The sequence below is a fragment of the Leptonotus elevatus genome, chromosome 2 (genome assembly GCF_054856555.1).
Source record: "Leptonotus elevatus isolate MCC_2025b chromosome 2, RoL_Lele_1.0, whole genome shotgun sequence".
NCBI lineage: Eukaryota > Metazoa > Chordata > Actinopteri > Syngnathiformes > Syngnathidae > Leptonotus > Leptonotus elevatus.
Window position 1 is genome coordinate 4,603,106 of NC_141240.1, and position 18,215 is coordinate 4,621,320.

An 18,215-nucleotide genomic window follows, 5' to 3' on the forward strand; every position below is an offset into this window, starting at 1 on the left:
CATTGTTAGAATGCTTATGCTCAATCTATGTCAAGTAATTTGTCATTTGATGACAAATTATTGTTTGTTTATAATTGTTCAATAAAAAAATTAAAAACGAGTACAGTATTTTAAATAAGTTTTGTCGCTTGATAATGACGTAGATATAGGCAGCTTTTATGTGACGCAACTTCCCGCTGAACTTCCTTTCTAGCATAGCGAGGCAAGAGCGAGAAGCTGCTAAAATGAGGTACTGTGTATTTCACTTAACTTCATAGATAATTCGGTTGCAATTGAGCCGTCTATTTATTGTTTCAATTTAAACGAGTAGTGCTTGATAGGTTTGACCATTTGGTGTAATCCTTTTTACCTTATCGACAGTCCTGGTGCCAGTAGTAGTTTGCGGTCTCGCGGCACGACGTTACGCGTCTAGATATAATCTTATTGCATCCATTATTATCCGACACATTTAGGCTTACTGTTTGGCATATAAATCATGGAGCAGATGTTAAGCACTACTTAAATGACTGTATTAATGCAATTTGAAAGAAAATGTGACAGCTTCGTGGCATACGACGAGCTAACGTATTTGCTTAAGTCAGCGGTGACAGCACGACTAGAAAAGTAAAACCACTAAGAAAAATAAGAGACTCTTAAGTAATCAAGAATTTTCCTGATCCCTTTTCTGACTTTTAAGTAAACATTTAACTAGTAGAAAGGCATCCATTTTTTTGTATTTTATATATGGGCTCTTTAGCTAGTGCTTTTTTTTTTCAACAATATTGTCAGGGATAAAATGTATGTAGCGACAAATGGTCACTAGTTACTCCCAATTATCACAAAATGTATCTAATCAATTTAAGGAAATAATTCTCGATAGTCCTTCCCTTTTTGTGTACAAAAGTGGATTATGAGACGGCCCCACATTTTTATGCATGGAAATTGCCAGCCGGGTGCTTTGCCACCCAAATGTGTCGTCATGAGGTTTGCTGTGGGACATTATCCATTTTCACTAGAGGTGACCTGATACAACTTCTTCACTTCCAATACAATACCGATATTGCAGTTTAGAGTCCTGTCTGATATCGAGCCTTTATATCAGCAGGAGTGATAGATGCTTTTTATATATTTTTTTTTAGTATGAAATGTAATGAGATGTGACCAATTGGTACTATTCAAACAAATAGCAACAGTAGGTATGTGAAAATATGACCAATTTATTACATACATTTGGGTTACATAAATTCAACCTCAAACATGAATGTGCTGCACTTGAATAGAATAAATATAAACAATCCTGAGAAATAACCCTAATAAAGTCAATATAAACAAATGACTCATGCTAGATCTAGACATGGCTGGATAGAATAGAAGGGAAGCAAGGGAGTCTGCAATGGAATGCTTGGATGTGAGTGCCTAATATCTAGGGGTGTTAGAAAAAATCGACACTGCTATATATCGTGATATTGCAGCGCGCAATTCTCGAATCGATTTTTTTATGGGAATATTTAACAAAACTTATTTCTTAGGGTTAGGATTCACACATTAAGTATGGAAGAATGTTATATTAATAGAACATTAAGCCTTAATATTTTATTTCAGTGCTCTTCAAACATGAAACAGACTGCAACCTGTTTGTTAACTCTTTGACTGCCAGACGTTTTCAGAAAAGGGATGCCGCCAGTGCCAGCCGATTTAAGCATTTTGACTGATCTTTCAAGGTCCACAGAAAATGTTCTGTTTGGACTATGGAAACACACGTACTACCAAATGAAAGATTGGACTTTCATCTTTCATCAGAAAAAAAAGTTTGTTTCTACCTTATTCCGTTCTTTAGTAATCAACAATAGAAAATGGTTAGTTTGACCCAATTTCGCCTGTTTTGGACCAAAATATGGAGAAATCAAGCTTTTAGTGAAACGATATTATTTCATGCATTCTAGTGAATTTTACACTTCTTTTTGTCCATGAATGATGCCACAAACACCTAAATAGTGCTTTACTTCTATAAAACACTACCACCAAGAATGAAAAAGTGTTTTTTGATAGCAAAATACGTTTATTTACATTCAACAGTGTAACAATTTGACAACAATTTGGCAAACTATTTACAAATGTGTGCAACTGTGGTGCTATTTACAAATATGTGGATGTTTCAACGACAGTTTTTCTTTTTGTAACACTCTCCTGCGTGCAAAGAGACGCAACAGCATTTGCACAACAGATTGCCTCTTCGCGTGCGCCACTTTCTTGCAGGCCGTTTTTTTCCGGGGAATAGCAAGTATATACTGCAGTGTGTCATCAAGTCTAATATCAGGATCATGCTACGGTTTCGTTACGTCTCGCTTCCCCGTGTCCTTCAGTTGCTATACCGGGTGGTAGGAGATGTTCTGATCCATTTTATCCACTCCATTCATGGTGGCATCGTAGTCCAGAAACAGTGTCTTCTCCGTGATCAGACTGTACCCGCTCCTCCGATGAATATGCATTGGACTCGGGGTACTCTTCATTGTCCGACAAAATGTCCGCATGTGGAGCTCCGGCGTTAGCAGAGCTAGCCGGTGATGCTTTATGACGTGAGAATAAAAGCCGCGTCCAACTGTGGCGTCCAACTGTGGCGTCAACCTCGGGAGTGACCATCATCATCATCATCATCAATGTGCATTGGTCGATGCTTTTCGACTACTCTCCATCGTCCGATCGAATGTCCGCTTGTGCAGAAGTACCCGGCCGGCTATTGTGCGCGTTTTCCGGCCTTAGCAGCGCTAGCCGCGCTTAGCCGGTGAGGCTTACTACGTGTTCATAACAGTCACGCCAAAGCTTCCAACTTTGGCGTAGAGCTCGGAGTCATCATCATCATCATCATCAATCTGCATTGGTCGATGCCAACTCTCCATCGCCCGATCGAATGTCCGATTGTGTAGAAGTACCCGGCCGGCTATTGTGCGCGTTTTCCGGCCTTAGCAGCGCTAGCCGCGCTAGCCGCGCTTAGCCGGTGAGGCTTACTACGTGTTCATAACAGTCACGCCAAAGCTTCCAACTTTGGCGTAGAGCTCGGAGTCATCATCATCGTTGACATCAATGCGCTTTTTAGTATTGATTGATGCTTTCCGTCTTTGAAAAAAATGCTCAAGCGTGAGCTGCTTGCAACCGGTTGCTTGGGCAGCCATTGTGGGCTTATTCAGCCATGTCTCCTCAACACTCTAGCTCCGCCTCACGTCTTCTACTGACGCCCACGGTGGGCGGCCCATCCAACCTTGTGCAAAGAGAGTCATCGCTGCCCTCTAGGGGCCAAAACGAGTCTTTGACTAATCATATCTGCCTGATACTTTCAGCACAGCTGCCCAAGGCTTTCCTGCACCCGTTTTTGAAAAAAAAACAAAAAACATAGGGGACGTCTTTTAACGTCCTCGGCGCCCTTCCCTAGGTTTATGCTAAACGTTTTATAACGTTTATGGCAGTCAAAGAGTTAAATGCAGTGGCTCAGTCATAAGCCTGAATTTTCAGATAAATACATTTTCATACAAATCTTACAGTGTACATGTACAAGTTTACTGATTAGTATTTTCTAAATTTACTAGGCAACTTACACCCCTACTAATATCGGCGATTTGGGTTGTAGACTGATATAATCCAGTACTGCTTTTTACTTAAATACTGATATCAATATCGGATCGGGGCACCCATAATTTTAACTTGACCGCATTTTAATAAATACAAGCGTGTATTGGTTCCCGGCAAGTTATAGTAAATGGTCTTCATTAGATGCAATAAATCTTGAGTATTCACCATAAATTTGGGGAATTTTTCCTCTAACTTGTGTTGCAGTAAGGTTTCCAGAGACACTTTGTATGAGGCCGTGAAGGAAGTCCTGTCTGGCTCAAAAGCTAAGAAGAGAAAGTAAGTTTTCATAGCAGCTTATGGCTTTGCCAGTCACTGTTCCAAGTTGCTGATGTGTGTATTGCTATGTTAGGTTTGTGGAGACTGTGGAGCTGCAGATCAGCCTGAAAAATTATGATCCCCAGAAGGACAAGCGTTTCTCCGGCACCGTCAGGTTGGACCACTTTCTGTCTCACCCAACCTTTTCCTTGTTTGCGTCTGGCCCTGTTGGAATCTTGAGTGAAGCAGTAAAGTGGTAGCGTATGGATTATTATTTTTTTAGTTCTAGTATGGACCAAACAGGCCAGGTGCAGACATGGAGAAGTACTTTGGGTAGTCTGCTTAAGCTGACCTAGCTTCTGCAGGCGGACCCCTACCCTGGGTCTTAAAACATGAGGGGAGGTTTTGAGGGGCTGAGCCATTTTTAAGCTCATGACCTTCGAGCCGACCAGTGTTCGCTATATTATGAATGAAGACTCCTGGCATTGTGGCAGTATGGTAAGACTTTTAACATTGAAACTGTTACTATGGCATGGCTCATTTATATTAGAACCTTGTCTCAGTTTAAGATACTCTTAAATTATTTCCAGAAATGGTAGATATGAACTGACGTAGGTTGCCAATGCCCTCCATTTAATGTCAAAATTAGCTCTTTGGTTATTTTGAGGAAGTGGGAGTGTTTGTCAAGTCTTTTCTTTTTTTCATACACATGGAGCAGAAATTAATCTTGGCATGAGTGAATACTGAGGCGATCTTGTGACTCTTGATGTGTAGGCTGAAGACTCTCCCCAGGCCCAAGTTCTCAGTCTGCCTTTTAGGAGACCAGCAGCATTGTGATGAGGCCAAAGCTGCTGACCTGCCACACATGGATGTGGAGGCTCTCAAAAAGCTCAACAAGAACAAGAAGATGGTGAAAAAGCTTGGTGAGGAGTCATTTCCTGCTTGCACCACTGAATGTTTTGAGTCTGCTTAGGATCTTTACCATCTGCTATTCTTCCAGCCAAGAAGTATGATGCGTTCTTGGCCTCCGAGTCTCTGATCAAGCAGATCCCTCGTATCCTGGGCCCTGGGCTCAACAAGGCCGGCAAATTCCCCTCGCTGCTCACCCACAACGAAAACCTAAACAACAAAGTGGACGAGGTCAAATCCACCATCAAGTTCCAGATGAAGAAGGTAAGATGAGCGGCAAACGTCATCTGTAATGGCTTTGCGCAACACTCATCCTGAGTTTGTGCACATCTTAGGTGCTCTGCCTGGCTGTGGCCGTCGGACACGTGAAGATGACGGAGGATGAGCTGGTGTACAACATCCACCTGGCCGTCAACTTTCTGGTGTCGCTGCTGAAGAAGAACTGGCAAAATGTACGCGCCCTATATGTCAAGAGCACCATGGGAAAGCCCCAGCGCCTGTACTAAATGATGCGCTTTTCTACAAATAATAAAAATGTTGACTCTCCAACAATGATGGTTTGCTGTGTAGTGCTCATTTTACTGTGCTGGAACACAATCAAGACAGCACAGTGAACAACTGGTTTGAATATCCACCTCGCAGTGCAGAGGTCGTGTCAACATGAGTACTGTCATGTTTTGTTTGCTGTAGATAAACATGGCACGAGAGGCTCAAAGCTACTTGTCCTGTTCTGCCTTGACTGTGGATCTCTTAATGAGATTATCTATTCTCAGTACTGCTGAGTGAGAGAGTCCAAACGCAAAGCAGCCACCATGAAATAGCTGACTGGAGTTGCATTTACCTGAGTGAGATTATGAAGCAGGTTAAGATGGAGCAAGTCCACGCAGTCATACACCCTGAGAGGAGTCGAGTCAACAGCGAAGGAGCCATAAAAATACTAAGCCGCTCGGTTGGCTTTCAGATGGATGTGGAGACGAATGGCTTTCATGCGTCGTTTCGTGACAGTGATTCGGGTAAGTTTCTCTTCTCTACAGGTAAACATGGGTGTACAGAGAGACGGGAAGCCTGATAGCATTTGCATTACGTAAATATCAGAAATGTTGTGAATTGTCAATGTGGTGAGAAAAAGGCTTAATAACCATAAATCAAAAATACTGGCAATTGTTTTGATATTCTCAGAGGTTGAAGTGGATATAAGTAGAGATGTGCATATGAATTTCAGTTACGATTCATAGCATTTTTGTGTCATTAACCCGCTCCAACACACCAGGTTGAATGATCAGGATCATTAGGTTTTTCCAGAGCTTGCGGATGAACTGATCTTTTGAATTAGCTGTGTTGGAGGGAGACATCTAAAGGCCTAGATCAGGGGTGCTCAAGTTCAGTCCTCGAGAGCCCCTATCCAGCCTGTTTTCCATGTTTCCCTCCTGCAGCACAGCTGAATCTAATGATCAGCCAATCAGCAAGCTTTGCAGAAGCCTGATAACGATCCTGATCATGAATCAGGTGTGTTGGTGGAGAGAAACATGGAAAACCGAACTTGAGCACCCCTGGCCCAGATACACTAATCCGACGTCGGCCAAATGTGACCGACGCCTACCCCCTGTGACGTCGGCACGTCGCGTAGAAAAATGACGTAAATACACACCGCACCGACTATTACGTACCTTCAACGCATGCGCGAGAAGTAATTCCCCTCCGTACCATCGGCGGCGGTAGCCATTAATCCTAAAGACAACCGGCAACCTCTTTAAGGGGGCGGGATATAAAAACGTAAACAACTCTTACCGGTGTTAACAGCAGCGCCAGGGTCAACGCGGCGGCCAGCTGGTGAAGCGAAAACGGGCGCTGGAACTAGCTTCGTTCCCGAACGCATGGATGTACTCAGTTATGGCGTATCCTGGACCCTGTCTACTCCTGGATGCTACCTATCGTCTGTTCACCCGAAAACCTTCGGCCGTGCTGCCCTTCGCGTTTTGGACGCGGTGCCGACCTCCAGCTTCTGAAGGAGCTTCCTCGAGACCGCCGGACAGAAGGGCCATGCATTCCTGCTGCTCCCAAGAGGATCGCGCTGTTGAATGCGTGGTCATTGACAAACAACGTTTATTTTGAGCGAGTTTTTCCTTTCTAGCAACTTGGATTTCTTCTGCCTGACGGAGACCTGGACTGTCGCTGGTGAGTCCACCGTTATGATTGAATTACTACCGCTGTGCTTACTTGGACGCTCCGAGGACGTCGGGCCAAGGTGGAGGAACGGCGACTATTAAAAAAAAATAATAATAATAAAATGTAAAAGATGTCTATTTACCACATCGATCAGAGCTTTGAAGCCACCTTTTTTTTTAAGTCGGCCAAACTGTCACTGTGCTGTGCTGTGTCATTTACCAACCTCCAAAATACAATAAGGACTTTTTAAACGACTTTGCAAAACTTCTTGCCGAAATCATGCTGAAATATGATCATATCCTCTTTGTGGGGGACCTTAAGGTGTGCTGTCCTGAAAAACCATAAAGTTTAGTTGAGTACTGTTTATCCGCGTATAAATTAACTCACTCAAAAATTGTTATATTAAGGTATTGCGTTTGTCCTGCATATCATTTCAAATCAGCAAAAAATTATTAGGCCTATTTATGCTCTGACATAGGGCAGACCCAGTGCAAATTACAACTTAAAACTATGTAGTGGAGCATTGCTATTTGCAGTAAGATCGGGACTGGGCTGACCTGCAAATAGAGAAAAAAATAAATAAATAAATAAATAAATAAATATATATATATATATATATATATATATATATATATAAGAGAGAGGCCTACAGGTGTATAGATTTAATATTTAGATGAAACATTTGGATGTAACTATATCAATATGTCTCTAAGTTGACAAATATAGTTGTAAACGTGAAAATAAATCACACCAGATTTTTAAACATTGAAGCCAAATGTGACAAAACTGTTCTTAGTTTCATCTTGAGCTGCTTTTTGAACGCTAACCCATAGTTAGCTCAACTAGCTACAATGCATCTAAGGGACATAAGTTTTATGTCGAAGTGCTCAGGTATAAAGTTCTCAGGAATAGGATTGTTCCAACACTTGCGGGATGTAAAAAGCTACTAGTAAATAAATAATAATGTGCTCTAATTTTTTTTACCTCATATGTTATCAACAAAACTGTTTCATTGGAAACACGCATACTGACAATTCCGAACATCCAAGAATTTCTGATATTCATGCAACGCAACACTGCAAATGCTTCCACGGTGTAAACAAACCGCATATTGTTTTGCTTTGCATGTGACTATCAAACAAACCAGGCAGATTGTTATAGTAGTCAAATTACATTTCCTCACATTTTCAAATCAAAAATAAGGATCCAAAGTCCAATGCTTTTTCAATGGACGAAGAGGGTCATCATTTCACCCCAAAACTGCCATTTCTTTTTGACGTAAGATCGGAATCGTCAATTATAACCAAGTCTTTTGAATTCCAGAAAGCAGTCAGGAGGCGCCACTAACTAACTGGAATGATCTGTCCATCATTGATCGAGTGGGCCTCAACAGGTCTCAGCCTAACATCCACAAAAACATATTTTTAATATGAATATTAAATGTGAATGTGCTCACTGAACTTTTGTTTCTTTACAGTGTGGAAATGTCAGAGAGTGATTTGGAAGTAAGTCCATTTATTTATTTTTAGAGATTTAGAGATTCCATGAACAGTTCAGCTGCTAAAACTCTATTCAACATCTGGCCCTAATTTGAAACTCGTTACTTGACATTTGGACCCGATTGACACCTGACCACTGGCCACTGGCAAAAAGCCACAGTTACTCTTGTTTCTTTTTTGGACATCCTCACTGTCACCTTCACAGAAGAACTTCACTCAGATCGCTTTGTCTTTCCGCTGTGACCAATACACCCTGAAGCAGAGGCTCCAGGTGGAAGAGCACGCTCGCAACCTGGCTGAGGAGAACGTCCTGCTGGAGCTGTCCAGAGGCAGAGAGACGCTGGAGGTAAACTGTGCACAACAGAGTAACACTTCAAATTATTTTCTGTTTCACAACCCGCAGTTTTAAACTCTGACCTCAAACCCCCCAAAACGAGCTCTTAGTGAAAATAAAAACAAAGATCATGTAGCAATTTCCACTTGTATTTTGAAGTATATTTCAATTCAGCTATCATTGAGTTCATGCTACAAGTTGGAGTATTCAGGAAGATTTTATTAAAAATTCTGTGTACCTAAACGCATCAGTAGTTGGAGCAGAAGCGCCATGCCCCGTCCCAATGGAAGAGGAACGTTAGTTTTACCGGGGATTTTTGCCGCAGCGAAAGTGGATGGGAAGAATCGTGGTCTTTATGAAACTGAGGGGGACATCTTTCCCGTGTCCTTAGAACAAACTGCGCCCAAATGTCAGACTTCATCGTAGTTGCGAGGCTGATTATAACTTGCGTCTGCATTTCAATTGAAGCTAGGCTAGCACACAGCATGCTCTGTGATCATGTCTACAAGATTTATTAAATAAAGGCATTCGTTTTGCTTGAGGTTTCTGCATTCTATGACCTTGGCTTTTGTTTACTGTGAGTGAGACTACGTAAATACAAACGGAGAGACCAATTTACCGACCGCAGGTGGAGTGGCGAGCGACCTGGCAAAATAGGGCGTGTCTCGTAGTATGACGTCATCTAACGATAATTTAATAATAATTTGTTTTATGTAAATTATGTGGCTGAATTTTAGTTTTGGAAGGCAACAAAACTCATTTCACAAACTATTGTTTTTAAATATAAAATAAATAAATGGACAAAGGGGCACTTTGGGCATCAGTGCCAAAAGGGCATGTGCCCCGGCACCCATAGATTCACCCCCACCCCGCACGTGCCTGGTGTCCATAACATGAGCAGGAAGAGGGCAGGGGAATGTCAAGTTGTTTGTGGTGTTTTATAGGCACTAAAGGGCCTGTGTTTGGACAGCAAGCGCAGTAAAATCCTGCAGAAGCTGGAATTGTCGCTGGACATCCTCACTGGCACCGTTGAGCGTATTTCCAACACGGCCGAGGTGCTTGGAGCAGTGCACCAGGTACACGCACCCATCCAACCAACTTTCTTTCTGTATCTAGACAGATGGAATACAAGACTATAGCCATATTCTCCAAAAACTCTTTGGGCGTGGCTTATTGTAGAGAAATGAACATTCAGGGGGAACAACTCTGGTGACTAAAGTGTCATGCTAGTTGACAAAACCCCATGGCATATTGTGAAACATAGGAGAAACAAATGTTGAGTTTATAGTTTGTTCAGTGTAATTTAGCAGTAATAGTTTCAAAACTGACTTTTGACCTGAGCAATCATCCTTATTGGGTGAGTTAATACTTTAAAACCTGGACCAGTGAGTGTATAAATGTTGCTGCCTGCTATGTGATTCAACAGGAGGCTCGTGTGAGTCGGGCAGTAGAGCTCATGGTGGCTCACGTGGAGAATGTAAGGAGACGACTGGAGCGACATGAGGCGGAGCTGGAGGAGGCCAAAAAGATGATCCAGCAGCAGAACTCCTGCAGGAGGATTGATGAGCCTGGAGCTCCTCTCGGTCTCGCATCATTTTTCTTGAAGCTTCTGTTTGATTTTCCCACTGTTTGACTTGACAGGATTTTTTCCCCACCATTAGATCCGGATGAAAGTGACAGCTGGAAGAAAAGCTTTCAGCAGGTATCAGGCCATGTTGTCTGTGGTAAGAGTGCTGCCGCTGCTCACATTCACCCATCTGCTCTTTGCTAGAATGGCAGTCGCCGCAGAGTCAGTGTGTCATTGATTCCAAGTGACATCCAGGTGAGGATTCTCTAATGAGCCATCCATCCTACTCACCTCAACATTAGGTGCACCTACATGGGAAAATTACTGCCCTTGATTAGCCGATAGTCAAAATATTTGACACCTCAACATTGTTAAAAATGCCGTTTGAAGCAATTATATTTTGCTAGTTGTACCGGCTCAAAGTCTACAAAAATACCAAATGAAAGAAAACTTCATCCATGCGCACATTAGACTGCACTTTGCACAAAAATAGAGCCTGATTGTCTGATTAAAATAATTTGCTTGCATGTCAGCCTCTCCAGAAGGCAAAGCGAGAGTCCAAGAAGCGGGCCGCTCATGGGGAAGCTGACCCGGCTAGTAAGTCGTTTCCCGCCTGCCCGTCTCCCTGCTTGAGCTCGGCATCCAGCTGCAGCGGCATCAACAAGGACGACATCTGCTTGGGGGATAACAGGTGATGTTTTGTGCCACCTCCTTTCTTCTTTTTCTAAGAGCTTTTCTTCATCTTTCAGGCCACTTGATCCGGATGAAGTGCCTGTCACTGTGCCTCAGTCGGAACCACCTCCACATTCGTCTCCTGCCCCAAAGCACCCTGTCCCATGCAAAGCTGATACTAGCGGAACTGTGCCACAAAAGAGGTTTTTAATCCTGTACTCTACCTACCTAATTTAACCACACCTGCCTACCTACCTAATTTAACCACACCTGCCTACCTACCTAATTTAACCACAATTTAACATGCATACAATGCCTTATTTAACCACAATTTAACATGCATACAATGCTTTCGCTTTGATAAAAAGTTAATTTTTGACTTTGTATAGAATGTTTAAAAAATCTTATATAAAAGTTGTTAATTTTATTTTAGGACTGTTTAATATTCACAATGTAGTTCTTCATCAATGTTCAACCCTAATAACAGCCATTGTGTACATGAATACTGAGAGTTCTTATTTGTGCAGGTGTAATGGTTAAATTTTGTGGCCAATTAAGTGTCTGGTGTACAATTGATAATTTTTAATCTGAAGTGTAAATGTGCCTCCAATGACGGTTTTTCAGTTGCGTGTTGGACACAACAAGGCAGAGGCACAAAAGCAAAGCTTCAGTGGCAAAGAAAAAGTTTGACAAGGAGAAGAAGAAGACAAGTGTCTGCCGGCGGATTTCTGTGTAAGTCTCCGTTGTTATTGAATAATAGACCCTAATAAAAGAATGTCTTGATGATGACGATGATGCCTGTCATCTTCAGAGATGGCTCGCCATGCAGGCAACACCAGCTGGCTCGCTGTCGCTCCCTTCTTCTCTGCGTCTTTGTACTTGTCTCGTTCATCACCTGGATTTCTCTCTTTGTGTAAGATTAAAGGGAATATACTATGGAAAACAGACTTTTTAAATGCTTGTATATAATAATAGTGTATGTATGATAATAGCTGGGTCTGTGGAGTGCCTTTCCACCTGTTAATGTATTATGAAATTAAACAGCAAAAAAAGTAAATCTTTTGTTTGCTGTCTATTTCTAAAAATGATTTGGTGAGCGAAGGTTCTGTATTTTGCTGAACTTTGATGTGTGAAGTGATTACTAGATGAGGAAAATACAACTTTTTTTTTCATGTAGCTGACGTGGGAGTGGGAGTCGTTTTCACCGGAAGCGGAACAGGACATCAGTACTGGGACGGGGCAGGATTTATTTTTATGGGAGTGGGATGGGATGGGAGTGAAAATCCTCTCCCGTAATGCACAAGTGTCATACTCAAGGCCCGGGGGCCAGATCCAGCTTGCGACGTCATTTTACTGTATGTGGCCCGCGAATGCAAATCATGTGTTGACTTTGTTTTTTGCAAATTGCCTTCACTTTTACATATTGCAAGCATTTTAGTTACAAATCCCTCCTGTAAAGTAAATAGAAAGATCCCACCCAGCATTTTTCGGTCTAAAAGACGTCTAATAGACATCTAAATGGGACTTAGACGTCTAGGCTAAAAACGGTCTACAAATGATCTAAAAATGAAAGTTTTTTTAGACGTCTAAGCTTAGACGTCTAATAGACGTCTACGTCTAGACCCCTCGTCTATTCTTAGACGTTTAGATAACCGTTAATAGACGTCTGAATTTAGACGTTTGCTAGACGTTCACTTTTATACCGAATTTAAATTCCATTACATGTCATATAGATGTATGTTAAACATATTATTCACAACAAACCAATATTAAAGGAAATTAAATTTGTCAAAAATGAATGTTAAATCAGGTTGTCTAAAAAGGGACCAAATTTAACTTGTGATCCTTACCTTGATGTGTAGTTCCAGGATGACAATACACATCACCTGTTTTGGGAATTTTTAATTAGGTTTCGGTAACACTAATGTCATGTTTATTTTACCATTGGATATAAATACATCTCTTGATGTTAACATTAACCAAACTATCCTACTTAGATATAAATCAATACATTGTTTTTCAAACATTATCCAACCATCACAAACCTTTGAATGTAAAGATATATTTGTAATTTCTTTACACATTTATAAACATATTGCATAAAATAATAATAATATTACCAATATAATACAAACACTTGTTTTGTTTTGAAATTGGGGTGGAAAAGTGGCTAAAAGTCTACAAAAATAGTTTTAAAAACTAATGCAGACACTACCTACCTGGGATGCATAAACTAAAACAAAGAAGAAGGAAAAAAACACGAATTTGTAATTTCCCAGGACATAGTGTCAAAAGTCTCCAGAGTCTTTATGGGCAACTGTCCACTCTCAGCTTTGATTTTTCCCCAAGAGATGAAGCTCTTTAACCCATCCAAGGATAGCCATTAGGGTCTCCACAACAACCATCTGAAACTCTAAGACAAACAGACAAAAAAATAACAAAATAACTTTAATTACTTACTTTAATGACCATTTTTAAATTAAATTAGTTTAATCCTTTTAAATACCTCCTTTCTTTTCTCCGTCAGGGCACAGTTGTACACCCTCTTCCTAGTTCTTGAAGAATGAAATAAATGTTAGCTGAAACATTTTCAAACAATTACAACAAGTCTTTGCCTTATTACAAAAAGTATGTGGCATTCTGTCTGTGTGTTTGGATATGTTGTAGTTTGATTTGGTTGTACATATCAAGTAACATCTCTCTTAAAAAAAAAAAAAAGTAAAGGTATGGTCCAAAGGTTTTGTTTTGGCCTGTCTAGGATGTTTCTAGGTCATTTTCCTTCCAGCCAGTCGACCGCTGACATCTGCAAAAATACTACCATTATTTATATCACAGCTTTTAGTTTCAGATCTCCGAGATACATTGTAAAAAAAATATTCTCTGCACTGGAGTGCAAATATTTGTTATGTATATGTTTGTATTACACACTTCTGAATCACGCTTGCGATCACTGCTGCACAAATATTACCTTGTGGGGTACTGGCTGCGGACAGTGTGGAGTAGAAAAGGCAATTAAATGACCTTTTTTTCTCCTCTCACCAATGTGCTCATAATTTTTTTTTTGAATATCCTCAAAAAGTTTAATAATTTCTGTAACTCCATTGAAAAAGTAAAACTTTCATAGATTATAGATTCAGGGCCCACAACTTGGGTGATTTCAAGTATTTATTAGTTCATTTTTACATTATTTGGGCTTCCAGCTCATAAAACCCACTAAAACAGGATGTCAAAAAATTTGAATAATGTGAAGAAATCACCATGCATACTTCCTAGTCTTTTGCATGCAAAAAAGTATGGATGGACGGATGATGTTTTCAAGCCGATATGTCAATCTTGAGTAGCCTTAACCACTGCCTCGATGCGCCGTGGCATTGCCTGGGGGTCCTGGAAACCCAGGCTTTCATAATGTTTGCTGTCAGCTCTTTGTTTTTGGGTCTGTTCGCCCTCATTTTCCTTTTGTAATACAATACTATCAAGAGGAAAATGAGGGCCACCAGACCCAAAAACAAAGAGCCGACAGCAGGCATCAAGAAAGCCTGGGCTTCCAGGATCTCCAGGCAATGCCGCGGCACATCTAGGCAGTGATTAAGGCAAAGGGAATCCAACCAACTATTGAAGATTGACATATCGTTTTGAAAATACCATCCATCCATCCATCTTTTTCCCCCATACAAAACACTGGGAAGTATGTAGGGTGATTTATTCATATTATTCAATTTTTTTGACATGTTGTTTTCATGTTGTTTTTTTATCTGAAAGCCCAAATAATGTAAAAATAAACAAATACATACTTGAAATCACGTGGCTTCGAGCACTCACCTTTAGGCAGCCCTTATCTGTCTTTGAGAAATAGTTTTTTGTTTTCGAAGTAATAGTAGTGATGCAGACAAGTGTCGAGCGCTCGCGGCAGAAGCATCACAATCGGCCGTCTCGATGTCTCGCTGGATCTGGTGGAACATTTAGTGACGTCACGCTCGAAGCAGACGCTCGGCTGATATCGAGCGCTCGCGGCAGTCAGTGTCTCGTACGCTTGTTCCGATGCCGTGCTTCGTTCGGTGGAAAATCACGTGACCACGGAAGCGAAGCGTTGTTACGTCACTCGCGTCGGCCGTGAGTCGTGTCACTCTAGGTAGGGAGGGGTCGAGTCTGTCAATTTGATTCTGAGTCAAACTCACAGTGCTTATTTGGGGCAAGATTGAGAGGAGGAGAGCTTTTGCGCGCATTGAAGTCACTGAGAATGAGGAAGGATGCACTAAAAAACCATGAGTAATATTTACTTGGTCGAAAAAACCTAGGAAAATGTTTTTACTCCAAAACTAAGTAAATTTTCCAAGTAATGTTCCGAGTACATCTTATCAGTTTGTTTGTTTGTTTGTTTTTTTCCAATGAAGAAAACTACTAGGGTTGACACACGAACCCCCAACCTCAGGTTGGGTGACAGACACGCTAGGAGCTGACCCACGCCACAACTTGATGGTGTCAGGTGGAATCCTCGTAACTTCAAGCGATTTTTTGCCAAGTTTAGTCGCACCAGAAATACATTAACCTATAATGGCAAACAACAAAACTAATATGGCTTACATGATAGAGTGTCTGCCTATCAAGCAGAAGGTCACGAGTTCGCTCCTCAACAGTTAACTTTTTTTAAATAAATAAATAAACTGGGAAAATGTATAATATAATAAAAAATAAAAAAATCTCGGTTTTTTTCCAAGTAAATATCACTCCCCCTCTTTGCCTTTTTTTTTTTTTTTTTTACAGTGGAAGTGAAGTTATATTATTGCACAATAGATTAATTTGCAATTGTGCATAATGTAGGCATTCATTCACGCACTATATACACTGGTTTATAATATAAATCAAATCACCGAAAGTATCTTCTCAAAAGCTGGCTAAAACAAAATGCTGCAGAAATTATGTTTTTCGTGAAACACCCAAATCCCCGTCCCAGTGTCACAAGCATTTTATTCAATTACCATCGTCAATTTTCTGTTGCACAAGCATTTCACTTTTTCATTTAAAACTGACACAAGAGTGTCTTATTTCTTAATAACATTTTGCCCTTTTGCTGAATGTAAATTAAATATATTTCTTGTCCAGCAGATGTCACCACATTGAACTGTGTCAAATGCCTCGAAGCACTAAACCATTTCATCACAATTGCGTCAGCGGTACAGAAAGCAGTGGTGAAGCAGTGTCATGACTCACCACACTAATTCGTGGCAAATGCTTCATAACACTGAACCATTTCAACTGCTTCATATTGATTCACTGCCTTAGAAAGCTTCGGTTTCTCCATCACTAAGTAATAGTCGTACAAGAGGACTACAGATCAAAAGTTTGCCCCTGATGACTGTTGGCACTTTACTTCTTTTTTTTCCCCTTCAGACTGACCGGAAGCTTAAACACGTTGCTGCCTCCTAGTGGTGGGGAGGTATCATACAGTTATAAAGACCCGCTGACAGTACATGACAATCTCGTACGCACATATGCGTATGGACCTTTTGCACGTGACGTCACAGCCCTCATGGGAACGCCCCCTCGGGGACACTGGACGGCAAAAGAGCCACTTGCCTGTATTTGTAACCATTGAATCTCATACAGCGTAAAGTTTTATATCTAATCGACTATCTTATAAAATGGTAATATCTTGCCTTGCGGTCGGTTGTACAGACAGACAAAGGAGTAAACCAAATGTTGCTTTTTATCGCATACCTACGAATGAAGACAAAATACATCGATTGATAGCAGCAATCAACAGAAAGGACTGGCAGCACACAAAGTATTCACGGATTGCAGCAATAATTTTTTTGCGAGGTTAGTAGATAAATGTTGTAATTTGTAGATAAATATTCATACATTTTACTAGTAAACGTACACTCTAACAAAGATTGTAACAGAGGTGTCGAATTGCGTGTTTCAAATCACATTAACGAGCCAGATAGTTAGCATCCACTCCAACTGCACGAACATACAGCTTAGTTTTAAAATGTACTTTCTTCAAAACTATTAAGTGCATTTGACTGTTTAATAATGGAGGATTTCGTCTTTGTGCTTGGAGTTTTTCACTCTGGAGTCGGAGTCATATTCATGAAATTACTGCATAGCTTGCCACTACGATAGTCATTTGTTCCATGCTAGTAAACATAGTAACATAACATCATCACAGCGTTTCATTATAGAACGGACTATGTAAAAATAAGTCAGTTAGCATGATAAACAAGTTTTACCTTTGCATTACGAGGTATATTGTACCCCGGTGTGAGCGTAGCATCTCGTCCCAGAGACTCAGCCAGCGACAAGCTTTTGAATCAGCCTAAGGAGAAGAGACGGCATTGACTACATAATGATATAGGTCGTGCGCTGTGAATTGCGGCAAAGTCGGCGATTTGATTAACCTGGTCAAAACAGCAGGCAACAGAAGGTAAGGGGCTGTTTTCAAACTAGCGATCTCCAACTTAAGTAAATATCACACTCTATAAGTCCCGACTAAATGTGCAACTTCGACTGACAGGCGACCTTCGGTTGAAGTAGTAGATTCCATGGCTCTATGGGCAATAATAACTTTTAATTTGTAAAATAACAGTGGCTAAGTCACTAAGTCGCTCCGGGTCACGTCCACTTCCATTCAACAATCATTTCCTTTTGTCATCCGTCATAGGGCAGTCACGTGATCACGTGACGTCGGTGCAAATGGTCAATAGTATTTCGCTGCTTTATTCATGAATCGTGCGATCTGGCATTTTGTTGCACACTGATGATCCAGTTGGTCCGTTATTTATTTACTTTATTGTGTCAATACACATTATTCAGTGTATTTAATTCAATCGTCCGGATTTGATCTAAAGATAGTTGAAATGAGAACTTGATTTAGACGTCTTAAGCCTGGTTCATCAGATTTTAAAATTGTCGGCCGACTTCCAAACTCTGAGAGACACCACACGTGAAGAGAAAAAAACACGGGAGTAACAGTTTTGAACGTACCGTGTGTGGTGTGCAGCCACACTGCACAATCAACACACCACACACTGAGCTGAGTTCATTCATGAATGTGACGGGAAGTCTCGCAAAACCTCTTGCGATTAAACAAGACTTCAGTCAACAAACATGCAGGACCAATCGCGATACTTCCTGGAGGATGTGAGAATCTTATTGTTTGAAGCAATTAAGGAATGTGTAGAGAAAAAGGAATTGATGTATACTATGAAAC

General features: G+C 40.9%; 2 protein-coding genes and 1 long non-coding RNA gene across 7 annotated transcripts; 2 read left to right on the top strand and 1 right to left on the bottom strand.

The window, feature by feature from the left end:
- The first annotated feature begins 148 nt into the window (after nucleotides 1-148).
- On the top strand, nucleotides 149-5,319 carry rpl10a (ribosomal protein L10a). The gene is made up of 6 exons (XM_086069468.1): nucleotides 149-229; nucleotides 3,808-3,879; nucleotides 3,953-4,033; nucleotides 4,633-4,781; nucleotides 4,859-5,031; nucleotides 5,103-5,319. The coding sequence occupies exons 1-6, from the start codon at nucleotides 225-227 to the stop codon at nucleotides 5,271-5,273; spliced, it is 651 nt and encodes a 216-aa protein (XP_085925594.1). The 5' UTR covers nucleotides 149-224; the 3' UTR covers nucleotides 5,274-5,319.
- Nucleotides 5,320-5,543: 224 nt separating this feature from the next.
- irag3a (inositol 1,4,5-triphosphate receptor associated 3a) lies at nucleotides 5,544-12,062 on the top strand. 5 transcript variants are annotated; one of them, XM_086070097.1, is made up of 13 exons: nucleotides 5,544-5,780; nucleotides 6,568-6,942; nucleotides 8,257-8,326; nucleotides 8,411-8,438; nucleotides 8,638-8,778; nucleotides 9,711-9,842; nucleotides 10,193-10,349; nucleotides 10,428-10,468; nucleotides 10,538-10,588; nucleotides 10,867-11,024; nucleotides 11,083-11,208; nucleotides 11,630-11,737; nucleotides 11,817-12,062. In XM_086070097.1, exons 4-13 carry the CDS (start codon nucleotides 8,418-8,420, stop codon nucleotides 11,920-11,922), a joined length of 1,041 nt encoding a protein of 346 aa, XP_085926223.1. In that variant the 5' UTR covers nucleotides 5,544-5,780; nucleotides 6,568-6,942; nucleotides 8,257-8,326; nucleotides 8,411-8,417; the 3' UTR covers nucleotides 11,923-12,062. The 5 variants fall into 5 exon arrangements, with proteins under 5 accessions (XP_085926223.1, XP_085926225.1, XP_085926224.1 ...); XM_086070099.1 differs by having other exon boundaries at nucleotides 8,692-8,778; XM_086070098.1 differs by having other exon boundaries at nucleotides 6,899-6,942.
- Nucleotides 12,063-13,004: 942 nt separating this feature from the next.
- Nucleotides 13,005-15,066, bottom strand: LOC147178219 (uncharacterized). Its single transcript, XR_015094240.1, has 3 exons — nucleotides 14,825-15,066; nucleotides 13,512-13,560; nucleotides 13,005-13,418 (listed from the first exon to the last, which is right to left on the bottom strand). It is a non-coding gene; the product is annotated as an uncharacterized LOC147178219 (long non-coding RNA).
- Between the last annotated feature and the right edge of the window lie 3,149 nt (nucleotides 15,067-18,215).